At 47.8% G+C, this 18,498-nt stretch overlaps 3 protein-coding genes across 3 annotated transcripts; all 3 read left to right on the top strand.

Annotated features, from left to right (window-relative positions):
* The first annotated feature begins 261 nt into the window (after positions 1–261).
* Positions 262–2,840, top strand: LOC109777920 (probable polygalacturonase At1g80170). Its single transcript, XM_020336483.4, has 7 exons — positions 262–508; positions 595–726; positions 1,069–1,477; positions 1,559–1,640; positions 1,771–1,879; positions 1,970–2,098; positions 2,230–2,840. The coding sequence occupies exons 1-7, from the start codon at positions 362–364 to the stop codon at positions 2,542–2,544; spliced, it is 1,323 nt and encodes a 440-aa protein (XP_020192072.1). The 5' UTR covers positions 262–361; the 3' UTR covers positions 2,545–2,840.
* A 1,572-nt stretch (positions 2,841–4,412) lies between these two features.
* Positions 4,413–7,290, top strand: LOC109777924 (fruit protein pKIWI502). The gene is made up of 5 exons (XM_020336488.4): positions 4,413–4,989; positions 5,818–5,917; positions 5,993–6,088; positions 6,168–6,248; positions 6,727–7,290. The coding sequence occupies exons 1-5, from the start codon at positions 4,487–4,489 to the stop codon at positions 6,787–6,789; spliced, it is 843 nt and encodes a 280-aa protein (XP_020192077.1). The 5' UTR covers positions 4,413–4,486; the 3' UTR covers positions 6,790–7,290.
* Positions 7,291–16,436: 9,146 nt separating this feature from the next.
* Positions 16,437–18,142, top strand: LOC109777919 (uncharacterized). The gene is made up of 3 exons (XM_073495850.1): positions 16,437–16,605; positions 16,705–16,857; positions 17,397–18,142. The coding sequence occupies exons 1-3, from the start codon at positions 16,534–16,536 to the stop codon at positions 17,946–17,948; spliced, it is 777 nt and encodes a 258-aa protein (XP_073351951.1). The 5' UTR covers positions 16,437–16,533; the 3' UTR covers positions 17,949–18,142.
* Positions 18,143–18,498: the final 356 nt, after the last annotated feature.

Genomic DNA, 18,498 nt, shown 5'->3' with positions numbered 1-18,498 from the left:
AAACAGATCGCCGGACATTCTCGAAAAAAAAAAAAACAGATCGCCGGGAGAGAAGCCCGGGTGACCGTGTACCTACCAACACGTGATTCCGGCTCAGGCAATGCAAGATTGCAGCTCGATCGTGCACCGGCGAGAGATGAGATGCCTCCACCCTCAGATCCCGATCTTGTTTTGTTTTGTGCTCGATCGTGCAACGCCGTGCTTGCCGTCCGTTGGCCCGTGCCCCTTTATCATCCACCGGCGTTGCCCCTCACTCACCCAACTGAACTCGCGCGCGCCGCAGCAGCTTCCGCGACTGAGAGCAGTGGCAGCGTGGCAGCGACACCGAGCTAGCTAGCTGACCTCCACGGTGCGTGCCTGCATGGCGCTTCGTGCAAGGACGCCGCACCTGCTCGCGGCTCTCGCCGGCGCCGTGGCCCTCCTGCTGCCGGGCGCCGTTGAGGCCCGCGTCCTGCTCTCGCTCGACGACTTCGGCGCCGTCGGGGACGGCATTGCCAACGACACCCAGGTACGTACGCCACGTCGCGAGCCATCTCCTCCGGCGGCACCGGCACGGGGGCGTTCCCTTGACCCTCTCTTTTGTTTCTTCACCAGGCGTTCGTCGACGCGTGGAAGGCGGCGTGCGCCACCGGCGGAACCACCTACCTCAACGTCCCCGCCGGCAAGTCCTACCAGATCTGGCCCGTCACGCTCGCCGGCCCCTGCCGCGGCGAGATCAAGCTCATGGTATTTTTTATTTCTTTTCTTCTTCATCTGCCACGTCAGTCATAGTACACTCTCTAAAGCCTCGCTTGGTTTGGAGGAAACCAAAACGTAGGATTTAGGAATAGTACACAAAGTTGATATGTCTTACTTCATTCCTATGCATAAAATAGGCTTTGAGTGGATCCGTAGATTCCTTCAAAAACACAGAAAAATAAATAGTATTTCTACGAAATTCCTCTACGCGTTTCCTACAAATAGAATGCTTCTATAAATATTTTTTCCTCTCGAATCTTTCTTGCTATACTTTTCCTCTAAAAATCCTTCAAACCGAATGAGGCCTCATAGTAATTTGTGCCTTGTCAGATTTCCGGGAACATCATCGCGCCGGAGGAACCGGAAGATTGGTCGGACGGCGACCAGGGCAGGTGGCTCCACTTCTGGGGCGTGGGCGACCTCTCGCTGAGCGGCGGCGGCATCGTCGACGGCCGGGGCCAGCAATGGTGGGCGGGGTCGTGCGAGGACGAGAACTGCACCTCGTACCGCCCATACGAAGTCGCCCCCATGGCGCTCCACTTCGAGGACTGCCGGGACGTCAGCGTGAAGGGCATCACGGTGCAGAACAGCCAGCGCCAGCACCTAGTCTTCACCCGCTGCCACGACGTCGAGGCCTACTATCTCAGAGTCACCTCGCCGGAGTACAGCCACGGCACCGTCGGCGTCCTCGTCGTCAGCTCCACCGACGTGCACATCAAGCACGATCTCTTCTCCGTAGGTACGTTGCATTCCGAACTGAAATTTCTTCTGGCAGGCGGGATTTTGCTGGTGTTTCTAATTACCTGTGGATCGTTTTTAGGTGGCGACTGCGTGTCGATCGTGGGCAACTCCTCGGATATCCGGCTGAGAGCCATCTCGTGCGGACCTGGCCTCGGCATCAGGTAATGTGCTAATATGTACTACTTCCTCCGATCCATATTACTTGTCGCTGAAATGGACGTATCTAGATGAAATTTTCGTCAAATCTTAAGCCAAATGTTTCATCATCTTCTCCTCCATGGTATTCGTCAGCATTGGAGGTTTGGGCGAGAAACAAAGTAATGACAGGATACACAAGATCAAGATGGACAATATGCTCCTCTCCAACACCAAGAACGGCCTACGCATCAAGACCTACGAGGTAACGATCATAAAAAGAAAATGTTATGTGAGGCGTGACATCGCCTTTTTCACCACCTTTTGTGCTGTGCTTTTGGCCATCATTCTTCAGAACGGCTGCGGCTTCGCGCGCAAGGTGAAGTTCGCGCACATCACGATGAGGAACGTGGCCAACCCTATTGTCATCGACCAGCACTACTCCGCCTCCAACTCCAACCGGGGAACTCCCTGTGGAACCCCGGTAAGCTCGGCTCGCCGGCCGGTTGTCTGGAATCTGAATCCGATGATGCATTTCACTGCCTACCTAGCACCATAACAGATGACACCATGCATGCATGCACGTCTCTGAATTTGCTTGGGATTGCCGTGCAGAACGGGAGCGCGGTGGCGGTGGAGAAGATCAAGTACATCGACATCACCGGCACTTCGGCGACGGAGCGGGCGGTCACGTTCGCGTGCAGCGACGCCATGCCGTGCAAGCACCTGTATCTGGACGGGGTGAACCTGAAGACGGCCGGCGGCGGGAGCACGTCCGCCTACTGCCACCAGGCGTTCGGGAAGCATGTCGGGGACGTCCTCCCGGTGTCGTGCCTCGGCAAGGAGAAGGAGGACTTCGTCCAGCTGCAGGCCCCGACCACCGGCACGCCGCAAGGAGACACTGAAGACGAAGAAGATGATGATTGGTGAAACTTCCGAGAATTTTGCCGCGAGTGGAACTGTATGCGATCTTGTAATGTGATTCAGCAACACAAGAAGGACGTACGAGTTTTGTCCGTAAGTCTAGAGTTATTGGCCATGCAGAGGACGAATTGTCGTATCACAACAATTGAATAAAAAGTTCTTTTCTTTGAGAGAAAAAAGAGGCACAAGTTTTATATACAGCTAGATGATGCTCCGCGTTGTTGTGGGAACCATGGTAAAACAAATGCACCAATGGGTGCTTAACAACTAAAACTATTGAAAATACAAATGTAAGAGTGTTCTTTGCTTACGTTTTAAAAACAAATGAAACATAAAAAATATGTAAGAGAATGATGTATACAAAGAAAAACCTTTTGAGTTCGACATAATGTAACATCATATTTTAATAAAAAATGTGAAGCATAAAAAAAAATTTGCTCCAAGACACATATGTCGTTCATGACGACGATACAAAATTAATGAAAAAATTGAATTGTGACTAACATGCATGCCCTTTGTTCCGGTCATAAAAGACATGCTTGGTTTGATAAACGCGATCCCCCTACTCTTGCTCGACTTGACCGTGTCTTCTTTTGACATTGATTAGGACGCTTTTTTCCCTTACTCCGCCCTCTCTTCCTGGCCTCGCACAACCTCCGAGCACTTCCTCATCATTGTCTCCGCCTCCACAAAAATCTCGTAGTCAACTTGATTTTCTTTGAGAATGCTTGGCTCTTAGACCCCTCTTCCTCCCCTCCCACTATCCACTTTTGGACGAGTGTCGCGCGCTCTCACGATGTTGCGGCTGACCGCGCCTCCCGGACGTTCCGGACGGCGGGCAAGGTTTGGAAAAAGCTCCACCGATTTGTTCCTTCCTTAATGATTGCAAATTTGTGGTGGATTTGATGGATTTCTTTGATGTGCTGATGAACTTGATGACGAAGAGGACGCCAACGGATGGCAGAGCTAAAGGGTCGAGGACGGCGACACAGATGGGATTGGGAGGAGGAGGCAGGTACACCCGCGTGACTGAGGAACTAATTAAATCGGTCAAGCCAGGGGAGGGGGGGGGGGCAGTCCGTAAATATATCAGAGAAAAACCGAGTGGAAAGGGAGGCAAAGACAAATTAAAATAGGTGAAGGGAAGGATGAACGAAAAGAGGAGCAGAAGCACGGGGCAGACAAAGCAATCGAGCGAAACGCTCTTCTACGCGAGAGGTGTGCTATACGTCGGTCGTCAGATCCGATGCAATCTCGCGGCCGAGCGTCGTCATCACTTTTACAACAAAAGTCGTGTTGCGAGAACCCCTTTGCAACAGATGCCCTGTTGCAGAAACATTTGTAATAAATGTAGTGTTGCAAAATTTTTTTTGCAACGAGGTCTTGCCGCAGATTTTTTTTGAGTTTTTTTTGCAATACAGGTATTGTTGCATTTTTTTAACAGATGTCTTGCTGTAGAAAGACACCGCGTTGCAGTGCTTGCAGTCATGGCTTTGAGTTTCCTTTAAAAAGAAGTCATGGCCTCGAGCAGGAGCTCAGTCTGGTTTGGAAAGGGTGGTGTGTTGTTTCCTATCGATGATGGTGACCGATAACGGGAGAGCAATGGAGCTTGATAAATGTGAGCATCAGGATTTGAATTCTGATAGGCTGAAGATACCACGGTCTCTCTCTAATCATCCAATTACAGGTTGTGCTCCCCTCTTTTGCAACATGAATGATCAAGTGCTGATGAGACGACACGGTCGAGGCGCACAGGAAACATTTTTCTCAAGAAAGAAAAAGATTGATTTCTATTTTGGGCGAAGTATAATTTTCCCTCTTGACTTGGAAGAGGAGAAATCAAAGATGCGCACGTGCGTATACACCCACGCCGCCTGCCTCGCGGGAGGCCCCCGAGATCCGGCAGCTTCCCCTCTCCTCATCCTCCCCGCATCGGCCGGCCGCCCCGATGCTCCTCCGGTCGCCGCCGCGGCGCCTCCACCTGCTCCGGCCGCGCCACCTGCGCGTCCTCTCCCACGCCGCCGCGGCGCTTGCGTCCCCGGCCCCGCCCCCCGCCCCGACCGAGTGGACGGAGGCGCCCGTCGCCTCGGTGCGCGCGGCCACCGCCGACGCCTCCCTCTTCCACGTCTCCCTCGACCTCTCCGCCCACGGGCCCCTCCTCGCCTCCCACGTCGCCGCCGGCCAGTTCCTCCCCTTCCGCCTCCCCTCCGCCCCCTACCCCATCTTCCTCGCCATCTCCTCCCCTCCCCCTGCCTCCTCCTCGGCGTCTCCGCCCAGATCGTTCGACTTCCTCGTCAAGCGCCTCCCCGGCACCCCCTCCGCGCGCCTCTGCGACCTCCAGCCCGGCGACCTCGTCCCCGTCGGCGGCAGCGTCGTCGGCCGCGGGTTCGAGGTAACCAGGATCGCCGACGCCCGCGACGTCCTCGTCTTCGCCACCGGATCCGGGATCAGGTGCCTAACTGCCCCTCTGCTTCTGTACAATTCTTCAATTTTTTCTTACGCATCCATGATATTTGTCAAACCCGCGTCAATTGTATTATATAAGATGCATCACAATTGTTCAATCTTAGAGCCAATGATCTAGATATTTTCGATCAAAGGGCCACAAGGCCCCCATTTTCGTTACTAAGAAAATGGAGTCATAAACAGAGTAACACAGCATTACAAAGAGCCCAATATCGATGCAAACACACGCAACAGGGAAGGAAAACGTCCTACATTTCCGGACATCTGGACCACATCTAAGGAATGCAACACCGCACTACATTAGAACAGCAATCAGTTAAAACACCTACAGACCATATACAAAAACTAGATCACATCCAGGACAACAAAGACTTGGTCCCCAGCCATGGCAATGATCTAGATAGCACCACTGTAGTACGATGTTTCATCAGGTTTTTTCCATATTTTCTTTAAATACAACGATTGAGTTGCTTGGTAAGCACATAATCTGTTTCATAGACTGCCACATTCCACATGCCATGTGGTTGATGGGTGATGATGACCTTCTCCTTGATTTTGTTGTTCTTTCATTTCGATTGGATGAGCATCCATGAATAGTTTTATCTATTTTGTTGAGTTGGATTGTTAGTACATCTCGAATTCTGCACTCTACATATATTGCATCCACACACTGATTCACCCTTTGTTTAAGCAAACGTAATTGCCATCTCAAATTTATCAGTGATGTGGATAGTGCATTTTGAGGAAGATAGATTTCATTGGAGTGTGTAAAGTCTGCTCATGTTATCTTCTTTTTACATTTATGTGTGGCAGTCCAATCCGGTCACTCATTGAGTCAGGTTTTGGTGAAAATGAGAAGATTGATGTAAGCCTCTTTTATGGGGTTAGAAACCTTCAAAGGATGGCTTATCAGGTATATGTCAGTCTAAAGTTACATTTTAGAAGTACAACCTTCTTTATGTAACGGCTGGAAACTCTGCTCCGACAGGAAAGGTTCAGTGACTGGGAATCGAGAGGAATAAAAATTATACCTGTTCTCTCTAGACCAGATGAGCAGTGGACTGGCCAGCGTGGCTATGTTCAGGTACCGTTATCATTTTTCCTTTCGGCTGTTCTTAGCTCACCAGGTTACCTTATATTCTTACTTATTTTTCCATTTTCAGAATGCCTTTTCAAGGGCAAAGAAAATTATAAATCCATCATCAACGGGAGCGATTTTGTGTGGACATAAACAGATGACTGAGGTATATGTTCTCATTTCTAACTTTTGTAGCTAATGATACAGGTTGCCAAACCAATCTTTGTGTCTCGATTCTTTCTGTACGTTAGATGATGCATGTGTTCTGTTATTTAGACATCTGTACATCAGAAACATGCCCTTCTGGCAAATCCATGGTCAGTTTAAACTTTCTCAAGATGAAACTACTTATGAAATATAGACACAAGTGTGCCATCACCATTTACGGGCCATACTGTTACTGCCTTGGATTTGTTGTTAATAGGCCATGTTTATAGGCTAACAGAGTACCAGTACAAATTTGCTGCCCAGACCTAGCAATTGGCTGTACAAATAGAGTAAGAATTAAAGACAGCTTTGAAACTAAAGCCTATATTAGTGCCGACTGTTGCCATTCAAGAGTAGTACTCCATGTCTCTACTTCTAAAATTGGTGGCTTGTTTCTATATTCTTAGGCTGATCTTCATGTACGTTAATATTTGCAGGAAATTACTAGATCTCTTGTTGCTGATGGTATGCCCAAAGATCAAATCCTAACAAACTTCTGAGTTCTAGGACACGTTTCTTGCCTTTCTGGCTGTTGTACACTTACTTACCACCGCAATCTAGTGGCTCTTGTTTACAGCAAATGTGATGCGACTTAGGGTCGCGAAAAAGATACTGCTAAGTACTAACAAATAAGGGCAACTCATTTTCCTTCACGCTGCGAGTTGCCCATCAACCATTGGATGTTGATATCCTGATATATATTCATCTCAAGCAAGAAGAAAAATGCTTGGTGGTACCCTGAGACAGTAGTATTCCCCTGGAAGGTGCTGATGCAACTCGAAAAGCCCCCTTCCAGAAAAGTAGAAGGGGACATAGGTTGTAAGTTAGTAAAATCATTTTTTAGTTTGTATGCCTTGGGATATAATCGGCTGCAAGTGTATGTGCCGTGAAATTTTGGTATGTTTGAAGGTTGTAATATTTTTTGAATTGCATGGGTGTATGTGTATGTGTATGTGGAACCTGTTCTCCCATCTGACAGTGTGCCTGAATTTATGTGGAAACTGCATTCTCGACTGACGACAAAAAGATACTCCCTCCGTTCCTAAATATTTGTCTTTTTAGATATTTCAAATGGACTACCACATACGGATGCATGTAGACATATTTTAGAGCGTAAATTCATTCATTTTACTCCGTATGTAGTCACTTGTTGAAATCTCTAGAAAGACAAATATTTAGGAACAGATGGAGTACATGAAAAAGGGTTTGTTCTTTGACCCAACTCAAGTTATAATCTGCCTGCTATATCTTGGATGTGATCAAAGACAGTTGTGCAATATGCTTCTCACTGTGTTGTGCAACCGTTTTATTTATTCCTGGTGTGTTCGTATACGTTGATGCAAAGGATTGTTATTAGCCTTGTCATAGGTGCGCAACCAACACCTCACCCTTTCAGTGCTTTTGAGCAAACCAGTTGAACGCATTCTGCTGAGTGTGATGTAGTAGATCAAATTGTACTGTAGTATTCCAGGTGGTGTACACCACATGCTGCCTCTCTGTTCCCATTATCGGGGATTCTAAACTCCTCTGCAATTGCTCTCTGCTCCTATTATCGGGGATTCTAAACTCCCCTGCAATTGCTCTCTGCTCCCATTATCAGGGATTCTAAACTCCCCTGCAATTGCTCTCTGCTCCCATTATCAGGGATTCTAAACTCCCCTGCAATTGCTCTCTGCTCCCATTGTCGGGGATTCTAAACTCCCCTGCAATTGCTCTCTGCTCCCATTATCGGGGATTCTAAACTCCCCTGCAATTGCTCTCTGCTCCCATTATCGGGGATTCTAAGCTCCCCTGCAATTGCTCTCTGCTCCCATTATCGGGGATTCTAAACTCCCCTGCAATTGCTCTCTGCTCCCATTATCGGGGATTCTAAACTCCCCTGCAATTGCTCTCTGCTCCCATTATCAGGGATTCTAAACTCCCCTGCAATTACTCTCTGCTCCCATTATCAGGGATTCTAAACTCCCCTGCAATTGCTCTCTGCTCCCATTATCGGGGATTCTAAACTCCCCTGCAATTGCTCTCTGCTCCCATTATCGGGGATTCTAAACTCCCCTGCAATTGCTCTCTGCTCCCATTATCGGGGATTCTAAACTCCCCTGCAATTGTTCTCTGCTCCCATTATCGTGGATTCTAAACTCCCCTGCAATTGCTCTCTGCTCCCATTACCGGGGATTCTAAACCCCCCTGTAATTGCTGGAATAGTTAATTTGGGAAGCACATAATAGCTTCACCTGCAACAGAACCTGGTCATGGTCATTATGTCCTTCATTATGACCTGATCATGGTTAATTTGGGAAGCACATAATGGTTTAGTCTTCAACTCTGAGGACGTGATGATTAGGCTTCTTAGGCACTGCAGTGTGGATATGTCGGTTCAGGCCTTTCTTGGAAGTACAGATAAATTAAACAGATGAATCAATATCATTGAAAGAGGACAGATGAATAACATGCATTCTCCTAAGAACGGAAGGACAAGGTGGGCTAATTAACAATAATATTATATGGTTGGCTTAGTTAGCAGTGGGCTAATTAAGCAAGATTGATTCCTGAGAAATGCAGACGTGCAATTACAACCAGTTAATTAAACAAGATTTCGGATAGATGCAGGCTAATTAAAACCATGTTTCAGCTAGCTCACCAATCTGCCTGGCAACCTGAATGTCACCTAGCAGTTTTGCTTCGCCCACCTCGCGCAAGCCATCCCTACCCCCCGTGGCAAAGACTTCAGTTGCTCAAACTTGGTCGGCTTTGTCATAGTACGTGGCAGGTTACTGATGTTGGTCTTCTGCACATCGAGAGTCTCCAAATGCTCTTGATCACCAACTTTAAGAGGCATCACCTCGACAACTACTTACCGCAAGCTCAAGAACCTCAGAATATATAACCAACAAATATCCTTTTTTAGAGGAAAAGCAATCGCCCGACTCTATAAACAAAGTCAACCATGGCAAAGCAAGAACATTATCTGTTACTTCATACAATAAGAAACCATAATAGTAGTAGGTTCTTAAACAAGCCAACAAGGAAAAGGGCACACAGGCCACATCAAGCTCATCAGGAGCCTCATCCTCCTCCTCGCCCTCCACCCCAATCGGCGTCCATTACTGCTACCTCAACCATCTATGTCTCTTGCTCCCACCAGATAGGTATAAATTTCATTGCATTCTTCAAATTTGCATTTGCCCGGGGATATTTGGTTATATGCTTAGTTACTTTTGTTTATTGCATTGTGTAGCTTTGATTTGCATTCCATTCCTAGTTCGTTTGTGATCATGATCAAAAATTCTGTGATTAGCCTAGATCCATCACTTGATCAATTTGATCGAATGGACGATCATGATCACCCAATGGATGTTGAGGATGTGTTTGCTTCTTCCCAAAAGCAAAAGAGTGAAAAAGGGAAGAGGCAAATGAATTACTTGTATGAATATGCTCAAACTTATCTTCTTGCAATTTTGTGAATTTAGGATCACATTGCACAAGAAAGGTACAAGCAAATAGCTGGTTCCAAGTGCTCCAACATTGTTGGAAATTGCTAGAAAATAGTAAGAAGTGGAAGTTGAGGGATCAAGAATATCCTCCACCGAAGAAAGAAAGGTCAACTAGCCCCTCCATCTATGAGATGATGATGATGATGATGATGATGATGATGATGATGATGATGATGATGATGATGATGATGATGAGGAGGAGGAGGAGGAGGAGGAGGAGGAAGGAAGGAAGGAAGGAAGGAAGGAAGGCGGAGTCTAACACCAAAGACAAGTAAGGGGAAGCCATATGTTGATGATGGCAAGGAAGGAAATAGTGGATGAAGCTTTGCAAATGAGGAGGGATTTGGCCGAGAAGAAGCAACAAGAGAAGATGGAACAGTGGGAACAAGTTAAAGAAAATGAAGACAAGAAGTTGGCGGAGGAGAAGCACAAGGCCGACTTTGAGGAGCGTAGGCTTCTTCTCGGAGAGAACCGGATGAGATAGGAAATCATCATTGTTGAGGAGAACCTGATCATGATATTGGATCCCGATTGGACGGACGAGAAGGTGAGTAAATTTTGGGAGATTAGACAAAGGGAGATCTTGCGATCATGGCTGTCTTTGATCGGGATGATGGAAGATAGAGCTTCTGCTAGCTTCGGTGGCGACGACGACGGTAATGGTAACAACGGTGTTTCGTGATTGCTTGGTGATCGTGGAGACATTTGGTCATGCTTTTGGTCATATTTTCTCACGCTTTTGATTGATAGTTTTCTATGTTTGGTCTTCCTTTTGGCTCACAAACTATGAACGAAATTGGTATTTAAATGTTTAGAACGTGAAAACTATTGTCTAATGTTGAGATGTGGACTTTTTTATGATTGTAGATGTCAAATTCAAATTCTAGTATTTGCTTCATATCCACATCCACAGGAAAGTCAAAATATGTGCAAATCGGTTTTTGCCTACTGTTTTCACACAACGTGTTCTCCCGAAACCTGCTTGGTACCGTACTTTTTTGGGTATACACTGAACCGCTTTCACGGTATGTGATTTTTACAGTATTTGCTAGAGTTGCTCGGAGGACCATGCAACAGTGGCAAAAGCAACCCAACGAAGAAGCCAACAAGAAAACGAGACGCGATGATCCGGGGGCGCGGTGGGTGGCTATGAAATCAGCGGTGATGGATTGAGGAATGGGAAGGCCCATGCACTCCATCAAATACCAGTATACATTGTCTGTCCATTTGCAAGTAAAATACTGTGCCACTGTTTTATTATCAGAATCTCTACTTCTAATGGACGAGTTGGTGAATCGTCTCCGCGGTTTATTTTTGCTGGGTTTTTTTCGTCTCTCCTCCCACCACCCCCTCCCACCCTGGTCCGCGGTTTATTTTCGCTGGTTTTTTTTTCATCTCTCCTCCCACCACCCCCTCCCATCCTAGTTGATCGGTTTATTTTTCTCTCCACTCTTTATTACAACTAGAACTTTCCTAACGTATAACAAATCACGGATCTAACTTTCTTAAATTATGCAAATCAATCGATTTCTTTTATTGGTTCAATTTGTCTTAGGAAACAAATAACAGATTTTCAGAAAATAAATAATACATTTTAATCTAACTTCCTTAAATTATGAAAATCAATCGATTCCTTTTATTGGTTCAATTTGTCTTAGGAAACAAATAACAGATTTTCAGGAAACAAATAATACATTTTAATCTAACTTTCCTAACTTATCTAAATCAATCGATTTCTCTTATTAGTGAAATTTGTTTTAGGAAACAAATACAGACACGTCACAACTTTCCTCCTAATAAATAGTTTCTTAACATTTGCAAACTTTCCTAATCAGACACGTCACAAACGGGCAGGTACTGATATCATGTTACCAAACAATAAGACCCCATTTGCATAGAAATCAGTTCAAAAATCCTAACTTTCCTAAATTTTTACCTTTCCTTGATAACAACCAATATTTCCTATGTTTTCCACCTATTAAAGGAAAGCACCCCTCCATCGATATTAGCATTTTTTTGAACTGAGATCTCCGGGTTATGATTTTTTTTGCGATTCTTTCCAATTGTGACCTCTCCTTCCACTCCGGCTCCTTCTCGCATAAACACCTCCACCACAGCCAGGTGACACCGCCCCAGACCTCCTGCCTCTCCACACCTTCTCCGCCACCTCCTTCTCGTACTCCATTAACAATCCCTCCGCCACATTTGTCCACGGCGGTGTCGAGGGCATGGCGCAGCAACGTACCAGCGGTAGAGCAGCGCATAGCAACAGGAAGCAACACGCAGCAGGCGAGGCGAGCGGCCGACGGTGGAGGGCAGAGATGCGGCCGGCGTGGCTGAGGGGGCGGCCGGCAGAAGATGGCCACGACTGGAGGCGGCGCGAGGCAGGGGCGCGACAGCGGGGCGAGCGAAGGGATAGGCAGCAGCAGACGGGGCGAGCGCAGCCAGCGAGAGTGTGGCGGGCGGCCAGGGTGTGTGTCGCGCGGGGCACAGTGGTGCGGTGGCTGCGGCGAGCGCGACCGCAGCGGCGGGCGCGACCGACGCGGTGTAGCACGGGCGTGGGCATGGAGAGGGAGTGGCCCCGCGGGCGCGGAAGAAGAGCGGCAGGCTCGGGCATGGGCGTGCATAGGAGCGGGCATGTGCCACGGGGTCAATCCGAGGAGTTCGGTGGCTACCCCTGCAATGGCCATGGCGGACGGAGGTTCTCGGCCACGGCGAAATACCTAACGAGAGCAAACGAGAGGGGAAACAGGGGAAGGGCAAGAGAAGATCATGGCGGTGTCAATGGTGCCCTAGGGGAAGACATGGGAGCTCGGGGCGGCGCGGATCGAACGGCAATGTCGCGGTGGCCCAAGGTTGAGGAAGACGGCAGCGACATCGATGCGGGGGTGCTGGACATGATCTCGTTGGCGCAGACGAAGTAGCGAAGGCGTTCGGAGCTCCTCGACAAGCTCCTAGCCCGCAGGGAGGGCAGTGGCCATGTGGACGGGGTCGGTCATGGTGGCCGTGGCGTCTGACTTCGTCCAGATCGACGGGATCGAGCGAGCGAGGAGGAGAAGTGGATTTGGGAGGGGGCATCGAGGAGGAGTGAGGCCATGGGGGCAGGGAAGGAAGGGCGTCACCCTTATCCATTCCCCTTTGATGCCAGCGAGGTGGTCGGGCGGGAGCCCGGCTCTGTAGCGACGCGGCTCGGGGAACAGGAGAAGACGACCGCGCGGGGACTGGACCACTGAGCCGGTTCGGTGGCAAGGCCCGGGGGGGCAGGGCGAATCCCCTTTTACATCGTCCTTTTGGTTTTTCAATGTATTCTAATCTGTTTCTCCTTTTTAACACCGTTTTCTATTTATTCTTATCAACTAAATGATCTCTACTCCTAATGTCTCAGTTGGTAGTCTCCGTTCCGGGTTTATTTTCGTCCCACCTTCCGAGTGAGGGAGAGGGGGAGAGAGAGTGAGGGAGAGGGAGGAAGAGGGTGTGTGTGTGAGAATTTGATGGTAAAAAAGGTTGTCAATGTCACTTAATATGTATGAGAATATTAAATGTAATATTAACATAATTGATATTGAACTTTTAAAATTAATGTGGCCCCGTTGCAACGCACGAACGTTCTTCTAGTAATAACAACGCTCCTCACGTTCTAAACAAGGTGCCACGGCAAGATTCCTCCGTACATAGTACATTGTGAGACGGTTCCTCCATAGTGATCTGGCATTTTGAAATGACACGAGGCTCGCGACCAGTTTTATTAAATTCCCCACTAATGTAGTGATCAATCATGTTACGGTTGTTAGAGATCTTTTGTCCACTCCCACGTCGTACTTCCTACGGAACCTCAGAAGGAAAGTAGGGGCTACATTGGCAGAAATTTTTGCGAGAGCAAAGCACGTTGCTGGTATCTCTTTCCAGCATTGCAAGAGGGATGCAAATTTGGTGACATATTACTTAGCAAAACACTCTTATGAGTTGAGCTCCTTTTTTTGGGGATGATGCCATACGTAATTCATGATGTAACTTTGTTGGCTTCAAAGTAAAGTGTGCCGAATAGGCATTCCCCTCAAAAAGAAAGGAAGGTATAGGTGTGATGTCTCAAAACACAAATTTATTGACCATTGTAAGAAATTGAGAGAGAAGAGTTTGTGTGAAACACTGTTGTATTCACGTACAGGAGAATTTATACAAGTTACAACATCTCATGGATCGGCCTAGCAGAACCCTAACAAACTACAAAGGAAGTGCGGGAGGTGGGTTATCCGATCCATGAGAATAGGACTTGCATGACCGCTGCCTTATCCGCTATTGTGGCATGTGAAACGGCTGCCACAGCATATTTAGGCTGCCATGTCTGCGGTGTACAAAGCTAGTTTCAACACCCCACGCAGTCGAAGCCTCGCCGTCGGAGATGCAGAGACTGGACCTGAATTCTTTAAATACCAATGGCAGCAGCCCTTTAGTCATCACATCGACAAACTGTTGCAGAATCGGTACATGCAGAACATGGACATGGCCGAGCGCGGATTTTCCCTGAATGAAATAAATATCCAGTTGTATGTGCTTGGTATGACGATGGTGCACCGGGTTAGCCGAGAGGTACACCGCGGGAACGTTGTCGCAGTACACCACCATGGCGCGTGGCCGACGCGGCAGTGAAGCTCCGAGAGCAGCTGATGTAGCCAGGAGAACTCCGCAACCGCATTGGCGAGGGCGTGGCTGCCTCTGCGCTGGACCAAGACACCATTGGTTTCCGCTTCAAGGTCCAAGACAGGAGGGAGGGCCTGAGGTAGCGCACTAGCCGGGAGTAGAGCGTTGGGTGTCTGGGCACCAAGCCTAGTCAGCTTTGGAGTAGGCGATGATGTCGAGCGACGAGGAGACGTGAAGCGTCAGGCCAAGGGCGGCTGAACCGCACACATAGCAAAAGATGCGCTTCACCAGAGCCCAGTGAGCGTCGCGCGGAGCGTGCATCTGGAGTCACAGTTGTTGCACGACGTACTACAGGTCTGGACGGGTGAGTGTCAGGTACTGAAGAGCGCCAACAATACTGTTGTAGAACGATGCATCGGCGGCGAGGGCGCCTATCCTGTGCCAAGACCTTGCCCAAGGTGTCGGCGGCCTTGCAATCTGACATTCCGGCATGCTCCAAGAGCTCAAGCGCGTACTTCTTCTGGCATAAGAAGAAGCCGTCGGGGCTGCGTGTGATTTCCACGCCCATGAAGTAGTGTAGCGTGCCGAGGTCTTTGAGGGCGAACTCGCTCTGCAGAAGATCGACGAGCTGGCGTAGGAGAGTGTCGGTGAAGGCCGCGAGAACAATATCATCGACGTACAATAGAACATACGCTATGTCGTTTGTTCCTGTACACAAACAGAGAACCATCCGAGCGCGTGGTGGCAAATCCAATCTGCATGAGGTAGGAATCAATCCGCTAGTACCAGGTGCAGTGAGCCTGCTTGAGGCCATAGAGAGAGCGGGAGAGCAGCATACGTTGTTGGGGCGGGTGGGGTCGACGAACCCCGAGGGTGCTGGCACTTGGCAGAAGACCTGTGCAAAGCGCCACCGCTGTCGAGTACGGGAAGGACAAGGACACCTAATCTCCACGACAACGCCCAGGAAGAAAAACGAAGCAAAATGTCACCGATGTCAAGTAAGTGACAGACAAGGATCTTCATCTGTAACCCTGACACGGGAAGAGGAACCACAACAACGTCCGCACGGACGACCAACAGGCAAAGGCACCACCGCAACCATGGTATTTGCCAAAGAACCAATCATACGGACCACCATCCGGGGCCGCTACCCGACTTCCATATCCCGAAACACCGTCAGTGTCGAGCGAAAATTGAGGGATAGGGAGGGTCTCCGCTTGATCGACTGTCCACGGATGCATCGGACCGTGTCCGTGAACGTATAAAGGTGTCAGCTTGATGATTGCCATTGAAGATGCCCTTCTTCTCGCGTGACCGACACAACTACGAGATGTGAACACAAACGAACCGAGATGCTAGTGTCGTGCCTCTGTCGGTCGGCACGCTGAAGCCCGCCGCTAGCAGAGGACAACAAGAGAATCATCAAGTCTCCTCCGTTGCGATGTGAACGCTGCTAGCTTGTCCTATGCAGCAGCTAGCAGTTCCAGCATGTGAACGGCGCACGGGACACTGGGTCGAGCTTCACGTGTCCGGCAGGTACACACATTTCACGTTGTCCTGCGGCATTGCACGAGAGATGATGTCAGGGCATCTTCAACGAGCAATCAGATGTTCGCGGACAGTTTCTTTTTAGACAGTACCTTATATATATCATATACAATTTCTTTTTCTTTTTTTAAAAAAGGAGGATGGCCCCGGTCTCTGGAGTATTTAACCAAAAACTATCACAAACGGAAATGTGACGAAGAACTACCGCTCTACGATTTTGTGCGAAAAACACCAAATTTGTCCTAAACCGTGGCAAAAAACTATCAAGTCGCGAAAGCGCTCGCTTCGCCCGCGCTAACCCCGAATCTGACCGGTTGGGCCAAATCAGTTGCCAAGCTGGCGAACGGACGGCCGCCGCGCCTTGACGGCCGTTAACGGCCCGTCCGCTGTCGGAACGGCGGCTGTCGGTGGGCCAGTAAGTGAGAGCGAGCTCAGCCACTCGCTCATTCTCTTCCTCCTCGCTCGCTCTCACTCGTCCTCATCCTCTCCCTCTCCCTGGTGCTCTGAGCTAGGTCAGCCTATCGCCGTCGCCGCCGTGGCCATTGCTGCCGGTAGAAGTTGAGGATGCCATCCTGGAATGACGAGGAGAGCTCGGACGAGGACATCAACATGGTTTCAATGGATCCTCAGCTCTTTGTAAGTGCATAATGGTGGAACAGAGTTAGGGTTAGGGTTAGTTCATCCAAATTGGAGATTCCAAGTTGCTTTTGGTTTGATTCGAAGTTTCTTTTGCAGGAAACCCCTGACAGTGTGGTGGAACCATCTTTCTGTGGTTCTTACACTGAATCTGAGCCAACGTGCATGATGCATCATCAGAGACCGAAGAAGATGGTGGCTTTTGAAGGTGCTTTCACTGGGAGGCGATTCCTGGGTTGTCCTGTGCAGCAGGTATTAAATCTTGAACGCTAACTTGTTTTGCTGGTGGAGATGTGTGATGTGTTTTGCTGCTGGAGATGTGTGGTGCAGCATGTGGTGCAGAGATGTGTGATGTGCAGAGATGTGTGCTGTAGTTTAGAACTGAAACTTGAAAGTGCCATACATATGGAAGCTATATGTGAAAGTAGATCTTTAGTTAACTGAATTCAATACATGACTGAACCTGAGAACACCTACATGCAGAGATCTTTAATGTACTGTGAACTGAATGTATTAGTTAGGTGTTTACTGAATATAGCTGTTAACTGAAAAAGAACAGAGTTAAATGAATTTATATCTACTGCTAAATATAGCTGTTAACTGAATTTATCTCTGATGCTAAGTCAGGTGCTGTGTGCTTACTATGAAAGAATTATGTTTACATAATTCAGAGAGCATATTGATGTAAACAAAGGGTTTCAGTTAAATGAAATGACTTTATGACTTTAGTTATCTGTACTAAGTTTGTTACTAAGTGCTTTGTGCTTAATTATAAATAATTGCTTCTGTAGGATGTAGGTGTGAACTGTGGGGTTGTGGAGTGGGTGGATGGTCCTTGGCCAGAGATTCTACAAAGGTGCCTAACCAGGATTTGGGACATGTACCATGAGCAGAACTTGGGGAGGGTGAATGACAAACAAGCCCATGAGAAAGAGGTGGCCAAGCTACAGAAGGAAATTGATTTCCTGTCAAACAACTACAGCCAGTTGGTGGAAGATGTATCCAAGCTATTTGACTATCAAGATGGCAAGATGTCTCATGACATGGACTATACCAGTCAGGCAATCAATGAACTAAATGAGAAGAAGAAACAACTTGAGGATCAGGCAAAGATTGAGTTAAGTATGGAAAAGCTGAAGCTTGCCAAGGAGCAAAGGTGCATTCTTCAAAGCCAAGCAGATATCATTCAGAACATGAGGAAGGCCATGAAGGAAGTGGAGGGGGACAGGGACCTACTTAAGCAAGAGAAGAAGAAGCTGGAGTATCTGATTGCTGATCTGCTCAATGCTGGGCATGCCAGCAAAGATAAGCTGGAGATGATCAAGGCAATTATGAATGAGTGAAGTGGTTGGTGTGTGGGTTAAGTAATTAGTAGGCCTATATATATAGCTGGCCTTGGAATGTGATGCATGTTAGGTGTATATTTTGGGAAAGTTTCATGTGCTTTCAGAATAGTATGAGGGAGGGAGGTACTGTTATGGTTTAAGAATTAGTTGGTTTTATCTATGATGTAATGACTATTATGTTAAGACCTACTATGCTAAGTGAGTACTCATGCTAAGTTAAGTAAGTAAGAATGTTTTATCTATGATGAGGCTGTTTTACTCTGCATATATCATGTGTGGATAACTGACAGTAGTGACATAGTTGGAAGTAGCAAGTAACATATATAGCAATTAGCTTAGATAGTCTGACAAATAACTTAACATATGTAGCAAGTAGCAAGTAGCAAGTAACATATATAGATAGTCTGACATAGATAGATAGTACTGCCATTCATAGTCTGACATAGATAGCAACTAGTAGTAGATAGTGCCTGACATAAATAGCAACTAGTAGTAGATAATGCCTGACGAAACTGAACCTAGGAACTTACTGAACTTACGAAAGTTC

This window comes from Aegilops tauschii, chromosome 3 (genome assembly GCF_002575655.3).
Source record: "Aegilops tauschii subsp. strangulata cultivar AL8/78 chromosome 3, Aet v6.0, whole genome shotgun sequence".
Classification (NCBI taxonomy): Eukaryota; Viridiplantae; Streptophyta; class Magnoliopsida; order Poales; family Poaceae; genus Aegilops; species Aegilops tauschii.
This window is presented reverse-complemented; position numbering and strand designations above follow the sequence as displayed.